Source organism: Vombatus ursinus, unplaced genomic scaffold (assembly GCF_900497805.2).
Source record: "Vombatus ursinus unplaced genomic scaffold, bare-nosed wombat genome assembly UNPS02014816.1, whole genome shotgun sequence".
NCBI classification, from domain to species: Eukaryota; Metazoa; Chordata; class Mammalia; order Diprotodontia; family Vombatidae; genus Vombatus; species Vombatus ursinus.
In genome coordinates, this window is record NW_020954594.1 from 14,681,158 (window position 1) to 14,696,993 (window position 15,836).

At 37.9% G+C, this 15,836-nt stretch overlaps 1 protein-coding gene across 1 annotated transcript in view; it reads right to left on the bottom strand.

Annotated features, from left to right (window-relative positions):
• Window positions 1-1,391: 1,391 nt before the first annotated feature.
• Window positions 1,392-15,836, bottom strand: part of ARHGAP15 (Rho GTPase activating protein 15) — an 820,106-nt gene continuing 805,661 nt past the window's right edge. The window contains exon 14 of the mRNA XM_027835584.1: window positions 1,392-2,719. Within this exon, the coding sequence (XP_027691385.1) occupies window positions 2,536-2,719 (184 nt within the window). The 3' untranslated portion in view covers window positions 1,392-2,535. The remainder of the gene's footprint in view (window positions 2,720-15,836) is intronic.

Here is a 15,836-nt window from a genome sequence, read left to right on the forward strand (position 1 = left end):
TGAACTGTCCTTGGTTTTTGGACACTAACGAGCCTTAGGGAAATTGTGTTTCAGGGAGATGTTGAAAAAATGCTAAATCAATTGAAACAGAATAACAACAAAAACTTTATGATAGCATAGGTGTTCTATACTCCAAGGTCAGCTCTCTATCTACTAGTACTCCTGTCTTTTCTTCTAGTGATTAATGTCATTTTAAAACCTGTGACTTACTTCTTTACAGCTTTGCTTGACCCTTGGTATGTCTCTGCCTCTTTCATACCAACATTTTTTTGATCCTGCTGGTGGTCTCTTCCTAGACAAGAGCACGCACAATGTTACAGACATATCTCAGAGAGATGGCTGGTTCATTTCCGGACCACCATAATAAAGCAAGTATTACAATAAAGTGAATCAAGTGAATTTTTTGGTTTTCCAGTGCATGTAAAAGTTATGTTTACATCATACTGTAGTCTATTAAGTGTGCAATAGTATTATGTCTAAAAACCCAATGCACACATCTTAATTAACAATACTTTATTGCTAACAAATGCTAACTGTCATCTGAGTCTTCAGCAAGTTGTAATCTTTTTGCTGGTGGAAAGTTTTGCCTGGATATTGATGGCTGTTGATTGATCAGGGTGGGGGTTGCTTAATGCTTGGGTTGGCTGTGGCAATTTCCTAAAATAAGACAACAATGAAGTTTGCCTGATCAGTTGACTCTTCCTTTTACTTGAACACTTAGATGCCCTTGTAGGGCTATTAATTGGCCTAGTTTCAATATTGTTGTGTCTCAGGGAATAGAGAGACCTGAGGAGAGGGAGAAAGATGGGGGAACAGCAAGTTGGTGGAGCAGTCAGAGCACGCACAACATTTATCCATTAAGCTCACCATCTTATGCTGTTTATGGCACCCCACAAAAGTACAATAGTATAATATCAAACATCACTGATCATAGATCACCACAACAGATATAATAATAATGAAAAAGTTTGAAATACTGTGAGAATTACCAAAATGTAATAGAGACATGACGTGAGCACATGCTGTTGGAAAAATGGTGCCGATAGGCTGCCACAAACCTTCAATTTGTAAAAAACAAACAAAAAGCCTACCACAGTATCTGTGAAGCACAATAAAATGAGCTATGCCTGTACTGTGTTCCTCATCATAAAGTTAGGCAGGAGAGGATTTAAAGACCCCTTTCCATTCCTCAGTCAGTATGATGTATGCTGGGGAACAACCATGTTATCTGCATGTTCAGACATCTCTTTGTGTGCCATGCAGCATGTCTATAGATCCACCTCATGTCTATGAGTCCTCAGTTGCTCTAAATGTTTGCTCTTGGATCTCAGTTTCACAAATTTTATTTACATGCCTTATTTTTCATTTTATGAACAAATCGATAACCAGACTGACTTGTTACCACACTGGATTAGTTTTATTTATTCTGTTTGAACTTGATTAAAAAGCTGTCAAACATAAGTACATTTTTATCAGCAGAATACTTTCACAAAACAGGGTATGGGATATGTATAGCCAGAAACATACTTTTCAAAATAAAACAATATTTTATATATTCTAGACAGTTACCCTTTTGTTTACTCATGACAACTGAAACTAACCATCAAATGCATAAACTGATTCAAGTCTAGCCAAGAAATCCTAAGGGCATATGAAAAAGCTTTTATTTTTTTAAAGTTCTTTCTAGATGAATTTAATGTAATTCACCAATAAAGCATCCTCAGGAGCACAATAAAAATTCTACAAAACATGACAGAGCCAGGGAAGAGGAAGATGTAGAGTATGATGAAGAATCAAAATGGATGTTAACATTAAAAATGAGCAGCCATGCAATCCTTGTATGATATTAAGCACAAAATAGTCAGGCTCTAATTTTATTTCTAATTTACAGGATGATGTGTTTAGGGAATGGGAAATAGTATTTTTTTAAATGTATCCATTGGAAAATGTTTTAAGCTGTCATTTTTCTTTGGAAAAAACCCAACCTTCAACATTAAAAAAAACAACAGCAAAAGTTTCATTGTATAGCTCAGAGAACAGCTAAACTATCCACAAGCAAAAAAAAAAAATCTTAAAAGACGAAACATGCCTATTTTAGTTCTAGACCTGAGTCTCTCCTACCACCATATCACTTTTTGACTAGCTGGGTAAAACTATTATTATACATATACCCATGAGAGTGCACAAACATGGGCTAACATACACATACAGAATCTAGAATCAATGTTACATGTAATTTGTGAATATAAGTTATATTCCCAACATTTCTGAAAATCTTTAGACGTTCATACTGTAGTCTTAGAAGTGCTGGGTGGCATGGCATTCAAAGGGTTAATGTTGAACACATATAGGCAAATATTGTCAATTATTTTATTCTAATGTTTGGAACTTAAACATGAAATCATCATTAAGTTTTCACAAAATGAGGCATCTGTCACTTGAAAGAAAAAAATATTTCAGAAATATGTTTACAGAAATGTAAAAATATTAGGCATCAAGACAGATGTGAACATTTTCAATAATGTGCCTTGTCTGTCAGTCTTCCTTAGAGCTGAAGATCTTATTGTACTCACTTAGCATGAGTTCTGCTATCTGGTTTTGGTACACCATGTGGACTGCCATATTCCCAGTCTCATTTTCAGCTCGCAACAGTGTGGGCCCAAATACAATTCCTAAACTTTGAGTGGACATGAGGTTCTTTGAGGCTTTGGCCACTATCCTGTGAAGAGAGAAAAAGAATCAGTTAGATAATAGGGTAAAAAAAAAATTGTGGATGCCTTTGGAGATGATAGGTAACATGTACTTGAAGTTGGTTTGTTGCTGTTCAGATGTGTTTGACTCTATGTCACCCTATTTGGGGTTTTCTTGGCCAAGACACTAAAGTAGTTTGTCAATTCCTTCTCTAGCTCATATTATAGATGAGGAAACAAGGCAAACAGGGTTAAGTGACTTGCCCGGGGTCACACAGCTAGTAAGTGTCTGAGGTCAGATTTGAACTCAGGAAGAGGAGTCTTCCTGACTCCAGACCTGACATTCTATCTACTGTACCGCCTACTTGTTTGGAAAACGAAGAAACAAAGAGAGAAGGTTGGTGAAGATACAATAGGGAAATCCAGTCAAGATCTTCCTAATCTAAGTGATCATGTTTCTATAAATAATTTTTTTTCCCTTTCTATTCACAATCATTTATGTGGAGATATATGATGTTTTAGAATGTCTACTGAAGAGACTATACAGCCCAAATCCCTTTATTGTGTGCAGAGAAGAGAAGCAGCCTGATGTAATGGGTTGAGAGTCAGGGAGATCTGGGTTCAAATCCTACCTCAGATACTTACTGGCTGTGTGCCCCTAGGCAACTCCCTTCATAGTTCTGAGCTTCAGTTCCCTCCTCTGTAAAATGGGACTACTTCCCAGGTTGTTGTGATGATATAAAGGAACTAACGTATGCAAAGTATCATGCAACTCTTAAAGTTATATAGAAATGTGAGCATCTTAGTTATCTTTATGAGGTGTAAGGAGATAAAAGGAAGGAGTACAAAAGAATCTGCCCTCAAGGAATTTATGATCTCATGGAATATAAACAGCAATAAGATAAATAAGGCTACATAACAACAGAAACAAACAAACAAACAAACAACAACCCCACAATAGAACTAGGAATAGGAGGAAGAAATGAATGCTAAAAGAATGTTACATGTAGGTTGACTACAGCGAGGTGAGATTAGTTTGTGGAAAGGCATTATAAATAACATAAGTTTTGAAAGTTTTGAAAGAAGTGATAGATGTGGGAATGAAGAAGGAAAGGCATCTTGTTAGATGACCAAAACAAGTGAATTGAAAAGTGAATCTGTTCAGTTTGGATAGCAGTTGAGTTCATACCCAAATAAAAGAAGATTGGATCCTGTAGTCTTTGTACAGGCAACAATCCCACTGGAACCAAGGAGGTTTTTGTTGGTGTGAGGATAGTATGAAGAGCTAGAAAACCAATGACACATTTTGAAATGTTCTTTACAAATGTACTACTAAGGGTGACACCATATCTACCCTGACACAAAGCTCCTTTAGAGAAAATAAAACTCCATGGTTTAAATTAGAGGCTTTGGAAAATAATGCTTGAGCTTATATTATCAGACTTCTTGGTTCACTGTTAAATTTAGGGGGAAGAAGGTATGATGGGAAAGAGATCTTCTGGGTTTTCATTGAATTCAGAGTAAAACATTTTATTCTGTTTCTAGATTTGCCAAGTACCTTCTTAAAGCACTTGTATTAACTTTAGCTTTCATGGATACCTGTCATTTTAGTTCATAAATGTATTTACTAACTTATGCAAAACTTCAATATAACTTGAATCTACTTTTTCTTTTTCAAGACAGCAGAAGTGTTTCTTTGGTGTATTATGCTACACTGTGTTTAAACACTGGGGCTGATTTTCTCCTATAAGTCACCTTCCAAATGGTTATAGAAATTTTGTACAGGATAGCCTGCAGCTCCATTCTTCATTATTAAAGACCCAGTAGATTGCATGGGCATGAAGGAAAAATAAAAAGGGTTTCCAGTTCTGATTTTAAATACTTACTAGCCCCAATTTTCTCCATCACAATGTAGAATGAAAAAGGGCAAAGTTTAGCTTGAAGCGACATTATATTATCAATTCTTTAACAAACATATTTAGCACCCACAGTGTGCTAGGCTAGATACTAAATAGTATGCCTTCTTCATAATAGGCAAATCACTAAATATTTGATATTAGTACTTTGGCTCAAATTAGTATCTAGCAAAAAAAAAAAAAAAACAAAAACAAAAAAACCAAAACCAGGGCTTTGGAAGCATAAAGTCATTTAGTTTTGAGAAAGAAAAGAGGGAAGGAAAGGTTGAGAGAATAAAAATTTTAGCAGACCTAGTAGAGAGAAAGGAGAAGAGAACTGAATATACACTTCATCTATTTCATAATTTTGCCTAGTGTCCTTCCGTGATGATTGGAGTTTGGTCAATGGAATGGGCAGGATTGTGGCATGGAGGACAAGGAAGTCAATCCTGGAAACTAGACAGACCTATAGGCAGTTGGCAGATTCCCAAGAGTAGCTAACTCATAGGATGGTTTCACCCATCCTATTCCATCTCTCTGGTCTTGAACACTAAAATTCCCATTTCTGATAATCTCTTATTCTTTCCTCTCTTCCTCTGCTTTACCCTTCTTTTCTTCATTCTTATAGTGACCTTCAGACTTTCTGTTCCTCTGCCCCAGCTGTACATTTTTCTGTTCAGAGTCTTGAACCCATCCAGAGCTAACAAGACCAGTTCAATCACACATTGTCCTTTATTCTTTTCTTTCCCTGTATAATCTTTCTGTTTATGATCCCATCCGTTTCCATGGAGCCAATTATTATTCTTATGCAGACAACTCCCAAATCTGTATCTTGAGCCCTAATCTCTCTCCAGAACCTTGAAATGAATGAAAAACTTGAGAGAGAGTTTCTGGGTAATTAATTGATTTATTAATTAGGCTAGCTGATAATCAATAAATTGATGGTCAGTGGTGTCTCTTGGTAACAAAAGACAAAAGGCCTCATTGTGCCTTCTAACTTCTTATTTCTTACCTCTGTCAATTTGCAGAAACCAAACTCTGTGCCTAAAAACAGTTCTTTTGTGTCTCTACTCAAAATCTTTAATTTCCCTCAAGAAGCAGATAAAGTTCTTACTAGCCCCCCCCCCCCTCCCAATGAAACTTTTCCCAATTCCTCCAGTTGCTGGATGTTCTCCAGATGTTCTCTTCTTCAAACAGCCTTGTTTATATGTGCATATTATCTACATGTTATATTGCTCCAATAGAATGTAAGCATCCTGAGGTCAGGGACTGATTCTTTTCAGTCTTTGTAATTCCAATATTTGTTGACTTGAGAATATCTAGGTAGGTGGAAAGGCTACATTATGGAGTGATCTGGGTCCCAACCATGAAAATTATGATTCAAGATCATTACACTAATTTAAGAAAGACTTGGAGAATCAAGAAGGTTCCTAATTCTGGAGGAACTAGGTAGGATACTGATGTAGGAGGTCAGATATCTAGTGGGTAATAAAGGGGATAAAGGACAAGATAGGGATGGACTTTAAAAATGTAAACAAATTGGAAAGTTTTTATAGATAATGTGCATTTTGATCACTTTGAAAACAGCGAGGGATTTGGATGATTATGAATGAGCTGTAATTCACACATACATATAAGTTTAATGAGTTAGGACAAAAGGCCTCATTGTGCCTTCTAACTTCTCTATTCAGGAAAAAACAAAACAGAACAAAACAAAAAACTAAAACAAAATTCAGTTTGGAATCAGAAGACTTGGATTCTAGTCCCAAATCTGATACCAGGCATTTGATCTAGGGTCTTTCTCTCTCCAAATCTTGTTTTTTTTTTTTTTGTTTGTTTTTTGTTTTGTTTTGTTTTGTTTTTTCATCTGTACCTTACAGGGTTATTGCAAAGAAGTATCTTTGTAAACCATAAAATATTATGGAAGTGTGAATTTTTGTCACAATTGGGATATAGGTCATAACAAATCTGAGCTGGTGAGCTTGTCCCTCCTGTCTAAGGCTAGGGTTGGTCCTCTAACTTGGGGTGAGCTGAACCTAGAGGTTGGAGGCTAATTGCTTTCAGCTGTAAAGGAGGTTAGAGAGGATGCAGGGGTAGGGAGCTAGCAGGTCAGTCTACATTGCCCTACCCCACCTGCTACCAAGCTTCCTGATCCCCCAGAGCTCAGCACTGCACAATACCCTTGAAGACTGGCTTTTCTAATGTGAGTGTGTGGGTCATGCAGGGAAGATTGTCTCTTAGTGGAATCCTGCCAAAGCTGTCATTTACTGTATTCCCTGAGCATGAGCCTTCAATTGGTTTGGGTTTTTTTCATTTGTTGCAAATGTAAATATGAAACAAGGCTTCCTCAAACCTATAGCTTTTTTGTCCACTTCTGAGCACATTTTCCGTATGGTGCAAATCAGACCAGCTTAATTATGAGTTTCCTGAAATGTAATCACCTTATTGCAAATGGATAATATTACATAAATCAATTTTATATATTTTGGTAAGGTTTCCCATACATTTGGCTTAATTTTTTTAGGTTATTAAGTGTAGTTGATGAAATAGACTGAGAACTCCCCAAGCCCCCCAAAAAGTAGAAGGGGGAAGCTTAGTTATTTTTCCCAATTTAGGAAGGACCATTGACCTGATAGCAGCTTTGAAACAAATTAAATGCAATCAAGAGGAGAGAATGGGGATGAGAAAGATCTGGAACACTTTCCATCCTGTTTGTTTACTGTGGCAAAAGACTTTTTAATTTTTTTTTAAAGCTGGCACATCCACATTCTGGATATCAACCAAGCAGTAGGTGGTGTGTTGGGAAATTAATAAAACATTAGTTCAGCACAGATGCTGTGGGTGGAACCCAGTTCAACAAAACAACTGCTACCAATCCTGGGATCTCCGGTCCTCCCAGACTTCATGGTTGGGCTGGAGAAGCAAGCATGTTCCCCTATCAGAGATGGAATTAGATCAGATGTTTTCCTAATAGTCATGGGGATAGAGCTGCATAGAAAAATTAGCCCCAGATTTGTCACTGACTTGCTGTGTGAGACTGGGCAAGTTATTTTGTATAGTAAAACTTGCCTATCCAAATGTGAGTACATGTTTCTACTCCTACCTGTGGGCCTAATTTTTGTCACCATCCTCCCTGAATTCCCTCCTTGAGATAATACATGGTATGATTACCCCTACTTTACAGGTAAGGAAAATGAGATACTAAAAAGATAAGTGATTGATCAGTTAGCACTGTCCCTCTGACTTCCTACCCTCCCCCCAATCCAAGCCCAGTTAGGTTTTCTGCTTTTCTAGTCAATAATCTATGTAACCTATATAGATTCCTATTCATTTATTAAATGGACATAATAATTGCCTACATTACCATGGTGCTATGATATTAGATAGGTGCAACATATTTCAGTTGTCATTCAGTCGTTTTCGACTCTCCATGACCCCAATTTAAGATTTTTTTTGGCAAAGATACTAAGAGTAGTTTGCCATTTAACTCTCCAGCTCATTTTACAGATGAGGAACTGAGACCAATAGGGTTAAGTGGCTTGCCCAGAGTCACACAGCTAGTAAGTGTCTGAGGCTGGATTTGAACTCATGAAGATCAGTCTTCCTGATTCCAAGCCCAGTGCTCCACCCACTGTGCCTCCTAGCTGCCTCATGTAGTATATACATTAATTTAATAAATATTTATTCACCATCTATCTACTCTATATAAGGTATCATTCCAGGCATGGAGAGGAAAGCAAAGATAAAAAAAAATTAAATAAGACTATCTCTGTCTTCAATGACTTATAATTTAGTAGTGGAGATAAGAACACAAATAACTAATATATTACATGTCAAGGGTACAGCTGTCCTCCCATTCTCACAGGTTTGTAGTTTTTATATTCTTTTAGCTTCCTCACTTTTCCTCACCCTACATATCCAAATCCATTATTAAATCTTTCCACTTTACCCTCACAGTATCTTTCCTGTGTGTCTTTTTCCACTTACTCATTCTCCCACCTAGGTCAGAGCCCATGACCTTTAGCCTAGACTATTGCAATAGCCTATTAATTGACCCTCCCCCCCCACTTCTCCCCACTCCAATCCATCCACCTCCATACAGCTGTAAAAGTGAGCAGCTAAATTATCTATCTGACAATGTCACCACCCATTATTACCTCCAGGAACGAATATAATGTCCTCTGTTTGGCATTTTGGATTGGTCACAACCTAGCTCCTTCCTACAATTCAAGTCTTGGCATTCTTGACAAGCTATGTCAGCTATGTCGGCTTTGTCAGCTTACTTATTGTTCTTTGGACTTAGCATGCCCTCTATCATCTCTGTGCATTCATACTGACTGAGCCTAGAATATTCTCCCTCCTCACCTTTATTTCTTGACATCCCAAATTTCTAGCATGACCCAGATGAAAACCCACCTTCCATAGGAGATCTCCCTGATCCCTTCAGTCACTTGGGCCTTCCCATCAAAGTTTATCTTCTTTTTACTCTCTATTTTTGGTATAGGCACCCATTTACATTTAGTTTCCACCATTAGGATGTGAAGACAGGAGCAGTTGGTGCCTAGCACATAGTAAACATTGAATCAATGAGCATTCATTGATTGATAGGTAGAACGAGACAGGAGCTATATGAGAGGCAAAGGGATTATTTCTCACTAGGGAGGAGGCAGTCAGGGTGTGAAATGACAGGAACTTAAATAACAGAGTTGGGGTGGGGGCATGGTATTCTAGTCAGAGAATATAATGAGGAAGAGGGCAAGAAGATAGAAAATAATAAGGAATATTCACATAGTGGTGGATAGGTCAGCTTGACTGAAGCATAATGCAAAAGAAAGAGAGTAATGGAATATAATGTTGGAAAGGTAAGTTGAAGTCAGACCCTGCAGGGCCTTGGATGCCAGGTGAAGGATTTTCAACTTTGGTAGGCAATAGGGAGCCATTGCAGGCTCTTGATATGGAGAGTGATTTGATCAGAACTGTATTTTAGGAAAATTAATATGGTAGTATGTAGAATGAGTTGGAAAGGGAAGGGGCTAGAGTCAGGACGACCATCTGGGAAACTGTTAAAGTAATCCAGGCAGGAGGTAAAGAGGGCAAGAAATTGTGTGGGGGTAGTGAGAATAGAAAGGAAAGATTTGTTGCAGAATGAAATCATATCATCTTTATTCATTTTTTTCCTGGTAAAATGTTTTTGTGGTAAAAATACAATCAAATTAAAGAAATATTATACTAGGGAGAATATAGACTCAGATCAAACATCAGATCTGTGAAAATAACAGTTAAAGGTGACTGACGACTTACCTATTATATACTCTGTTTTGTTCAGACCACCCAGGACTTTTCTATTCCATTAGGGGCATGGCATTTTAGAAAGGATATTGATAAACAAGATCATGATGGGTGGGGAGCAACTGGTTTGGCAAGGGGTCTTGAGCTATGACACATGAAGATCAGCTGAAGGACTTAGGTGTTTGGTTTGTAGAAGGAACATGATAGGAACATGATGCACTTCTTCAAGTATTTGAAGAGCAGTCAATTGGAAGAGGGATTAAACATAAGATCAGAGATTTACTACTAAGAGGCTATCTAATCCAACTCATTTGGTCCAAAGAGGTCATGTAGGTAGAAAGTAGCAAAGGTGGTACTCCTTAATCCCATATTATTGTTGGTTTTTCCCAACTACACCTTGTTTGGTTTAGCCACAAAGGGGCTGAAAGGCTACTTTCAGGAGTTATTTTATACTTACAGGAGGGGAAAAAAAATACCCTTTCCAAAAATAAGTTTTCCAATGTGTTGCCTTGGGAGGTTATGGGTTTCCCTTTCCTCATAGTTTTTAATCAAAGGCTAAATGGTCACTTGTTGCATATGTTACATGAGGAATTTTTATCTTATTCAGGAACCAGCTGGATTCCATGGCCTTTGAGGTCCTTTCCAACTCTGATAATGTGGGGCTCTATAATATTTCTAACAGTACAAGCTACAGATGAATTGTATGATTTCCCTAGTTGTGGAAAGGAACATATTTATGAACCAGAGGGTTTTTGGCAGTATAGGACCAAACATGATTCTATAGTAGCTGCTTAAATATATTTGAAGAAATGAATGAGTGAATGATTGAATGATCATTCAGGGGTGTTTCTATGCAGATTAAGGCATATGATTGAATGCCATATATAATCTTGCCTTCTTTGTCACCCACATGCATTTATTAAGCAGTTAATAGTGTGCCAGGCACTATGATAAGTGCTGGGGATAAAGAGAAACTAAAAAGAAAAATTCTGACCTCAAAGAACTTATAGTCTAATATAATCTAATTCCACCTCCCCAGACTCAAAATTTAGCACCATGTTATCACGCTCTTTAAGAAATTAACTAGACATTCATTCACATACCTCCTATTACCTCTTGGGCCCTAACTTGGGATTTTACTTCGTTCTTCAGAAGCTGAAGTATTGAAACTCTTTGGTGTAGAAGCATAGGGCAGACCCTGAACTTGACTGAACCCTCAGTTCAGAGAAGAAATGGAAGAATTCTGTCCCCTTCTCTCGGATGTGAGGGTAAAAGGCTAGATCTGAAAGCAAAGGATGAAGGGAGAAATATGGTATACAATTATAGAGTATTGAAGCTGAACATGACCTTAAAGATCATTGGTCCAGCCCCCTAATTTTGCTAATGAGAAAACTGAGGCTCAGAGATGTTAAGTGAATTATCCCAGGCTATACAGCTAGTTAACAGTGGAGCTGGGACTCAAATCTACTTCTCTTACATCAGAGGAATGATGGGTCAGGTGACAAGCCCCAGGTAGAGTGAGGTGACACCATCCTAATTTAATCTGGGAGCAGAGATTTTTTTTTCTCATCTTTATTTACTCCAAGAATTCTTAGTAGTAATGATATCTAAACAACTTGATGGGCTTCAAGTCTCAAGAACCGTAGGCCTTGCCTGTTGAGAGTAAAGAGGACATAAATGACAGCTTTTTATAAAGGCAGCTTATTAATACTACTTAATTCAGAATAGCCTGACAAAAATAATTATGATTTCATGCATTTGTTCATGGAACAGCACTTGATGTATTCTCACTTGAATAAAAATATATTCACAGTGGAAGCAATTCTTATACCACTAAGTGAAATTAAGTTTATAAGAACTTGAAATGGGTAAGAATTCATTTTTTTGGCATGAGCAGAAAAAGTGATATACAGTTTACAATGTACAAAGGAGAGGAAATGCCAGAGCTACTTTTTGTCAGGCCCAAATGGAAGGAGCAATGATGCATCAATTTAAGATTATTTTAGAAACAATCTATAATCCAGTGCTACAGATGTTGGAACCCAGACAAAAAACTGTGGAGCCGTATGCTGTGTAAGTTTTTCCAAAAGTGAGTGGCATTGCTAGCTCAAAGAATTTTCTTAGTTGTGCAAAATCACAGCCAAAAGATTCTCATCCTGAAAGCACAACCCTCTTCATCATAAAGACCGAGGGAAAATTGTGTCGAATTAAGAATTCTGAAGTGTCTAATAGTTCGGCTCTAATGGACATATATAAGCAAAAATACTTTTTTAATTTGTGCTTTTGCTGTTACCATAGTAACTTGCAAAGGAAACTGGAAGCCACATAATTGACTGCAGGACAACTCTCGAGTGATGGAGTCATTGTGTAGGAAGCTTGGCTTTCCACATCTATGTAAGGTTGCAATTTTCCAACACATACAACTTTGGAATGGTTATTGATTTTGAAATTTGGAAGGTATGTTGGGAAAGGCAGACCTTGCAAACAGACCACACTGGGTTTGCAAAATACTATTCAACCTTTTGGATTCCACATGCAGCATTAAAGAACTAGTTCCTGCTTGAGACTATGACTTTGACAATAAAAGAATAATAGAAATATAAGGCAAATGAAGATAATTTGCTCACACTTGGTTTTTCCTGTCATTGCTGTCCTTAAGTGGCAGTGAGTTGAGTGGGAGTGGTTCCATAGGCTTATCTACCTGTTTCATTTCACATAAACTATATTGCTACCTTCAGTGCTGCTGTAGAAGATTAGGATAGCTGAAAAAAAAAAGTTGCAATCTCTCCCTTAAAATCAGAATTGCATGTCAACATAGCTTTTGAGCAGCATGAAACCAAAAGAAAATTGTTTGCTCTTTTAAAAGTCCTATTACAAATGCGTAGTTTACTACATTCAACATTTAACCTGCTACAAGGACTTCTAAGCTCATGCTATTGGGAGGTCACTACCAAATGTTTCAGAAGTAATTCCACATGTTAATTTGTAAATTAATTGTTTTGGAGGAATTCATTTATTTATGATTTGTAACCACCAACTACTTTCAAACAAGATTTGAAGTAGCATTTTGAACTGATTGTAAACACTGTAATTTCGAATCTGAGACTGTTTCTGAGTTTTTTCAAACCCAGTTATCAATGATTAGTTAAAAATGTTGTGATGGCTGCATTAGAACACTTTCTGAGTTGAAATAACTTTTAAGAACCTACTATGCTGATGGCGCTGTGCTAGGTGCTGAGAGGTAGAAAAGGGAAAAAAAAAGATATATCCCTACTTTCAAGAAGTCTAGTATGTCTAGTTTGGGAGACAAGACAGGTAACTTTAATACAAGATTGAATGTGTTAACTACATAAGGGAGACTTTGAGAAATCAGAGGAAAGTGAGTTCAAGTTTGCTTAGGGGATTAGTGAAGACTACATAGCTAAGAGATGCATTTGAGTAGGATCTTAAGTGAGTAGGATTTCAGTAGGTAGAGATAATTCATTTTGGTAACGGGGGATGGTATGAATAAAGGTATAGAGGCTGGAAAGTGTGAAACATATTGAGGGAACTGTGTCTAGATCAGTTTGATTTTTAGCATGGGGTGCTTAAAGGGGAATAGTGTCAGATAAGGCAATTGGGGCCAGATTGTGAACCCAGTAGGCAATTATGGGAGGCACTGGAAGTTTTGGGCAAGGAAACAACATGATCAGAGCTGGGCATCAGGATAATTAATTTAGCAGCAGTGTTTGGTTGAATTTGAGGTGGAAATCTGGAAATGGGTAAAGCAGCTACGAGGCTATTGAAAGCTGATAAGGGTCTGAGCTAGGTTAGTAGAAGTGATGATGGAAAACAAAGGATGACCTTGTGGAGTGGAATTGATACGACTTGCAAATGATTGGAAGTAGGGAAGAGGGAAGAGGAGTCAAAGGTAAGTTGCAAGGTATTAAATTTCAGTGATAAATGGAAATTCTATGTGTTAGAAACAGGGAAGTGAAGACGGAGAGGGAATAGTTTTGAGGATAAGATGAGTTCAGTTTTAGGTATACTGAGTTTGAGATGGGACATCCAGGTAAAGATGGCTAGTTTAGCAGTCAGAATAGTGAATCTGGTGTTTAGAAGAGAGGGCAGGGCCAGAAAAAGATGTGGGAATCAACTGCATAGAAGTGGGAACTAAAGCCAAAGAAATGGACGGATCAGTCAGTCAATTTATGAAGGTCTTGTGTCAGGCACTATGTGGAGCACTGGGGATACAGATAAAGACAAGAACAGTTCCTGACCTCAAGGAGCTCACACTAGAATGGGGGAGACAACATGCAGATAACTAGGTATGTAGAAGATATATAAAAAGTAGATGGGAAGTGATCATAGAGGGGGAGGCAGGCGAGAGGACTTGAAAAGGCTTCTTATAGAAGGCGGGATTTGAGCTGAATCTTGAAGAAAGCCAAAAGGATGAGGTGAGGAGGGAGAGCATTTCAAGTGCAGCTAGTGAAAAGGCAAAGCAGTGGGGGATGGAGTGTTGAGTGCAAAAAACACCAAGTGGGCCAGTGCAGCTAGATCCTAGAATACACGGAGGAGTAAAGTATAAGCAGACTGGAAAGGTAGGAAGGAGCCAGGTTATAAAAAGCTTTAATTGCTAAACAGAGAACTTTATATCTGATCCTGGAGTCAATAGTGAGCTACTAGAGTTTATGGAGAAGAGGAGTGTATGACATGATTAAGAAAATCATCTTGACATCTGAGTGGAGAATGGATTGGATTGGAGAGAGATTTGAGGAAGGGAGGCTGGGCCTGAAGTCAGAAAGACTCAACTTTGTGAGTTCAGATCTGGACTCAGACACTTACCAGCTGTGTGTCTGTGTGCGAGTCACTTAACCCTGTTTGCCTCAGTTTCCTCATCTGCAAAATGAGCTGGAGAAGGAAATGGCAAACTGTGATGGTTGAAAAACCTGAGAGACAGAGTTTCTGGGTAATTAATAATCAATTTTTTAATTAGGTTAGCTAATAATCAATAAATTGATGGTCAGTGGTTTCTCTCAGTAACCAAAGACAAAACCATGGAGAAGCTGAAAGTCTTAATACACTTTTGGAAAAGGCTGTGCCCCTGATAAATAAAAATCAATCCCCATTGGTGAACATTTTAATGAGGTGGGTTTGAAGTCTTCAGTTCCTCCTGCTGAGAATGTGGCTTGATGATGAGACTCAGCTGCTTCCAGCAATCTGGACAGAGGAATCCATATCTACCCAGATCACTCTGGTTGATTTTCTCCTTCATGAGCTGGGTCACCCTAAACTTCAATGGATAAGTGCAAGGACATGGGCTCATTGCTTTGGGGCAAGAATTCAGCTAGATTAGATTCTGTTTACACCTTAAACAAAATTAATTTCTCCTGGTTTGATGGGTTTCTGCCCAAGATGGAGGGGCATGTCCTCTGAGGGTTAGGGGATATCTCATCAATCAGCTATGCCCTTCAGAGACTGACTGACTGACCTACAGGGGCTGGTCCCTAAATGAGGAAATAAAGGAGAAAAAGCCTTAATTGTGATTTAATAATTGGTTGTTAATATAATAGCAAAATAATAATTTCTCTCAAAACTATTCCAGTAACCTTGCCAAGAAAACCCCAAATGGGGTAACAAAGAATCAGGCAGGGCTGAAATAAATGAACAACAATAATAAAAATAATAGTTAAAGCAAGAGGTAATGAGGGTCTGTACAATTGGTGGTAGCTGTATGATCGGAGAGGAGACATATATGCAAGAGATGTTTTGAAGGTAGAAATGACATGATTTGGTTATGGATTGGATGGGTGGGATGACAGAGAATGAGAAGTTGAGAGTGACAAAGAAATTATTGGCCTGGGTGACTGGAAGGATGGTTTTCCCTCAACATTAATAGGGAAATTTGGAAGAGGGTAGAGGTTAAGGGGGAAAATATAATGAGTTCTATTTTGGACATGTTGAGTTTTAGATAGCTATGGGA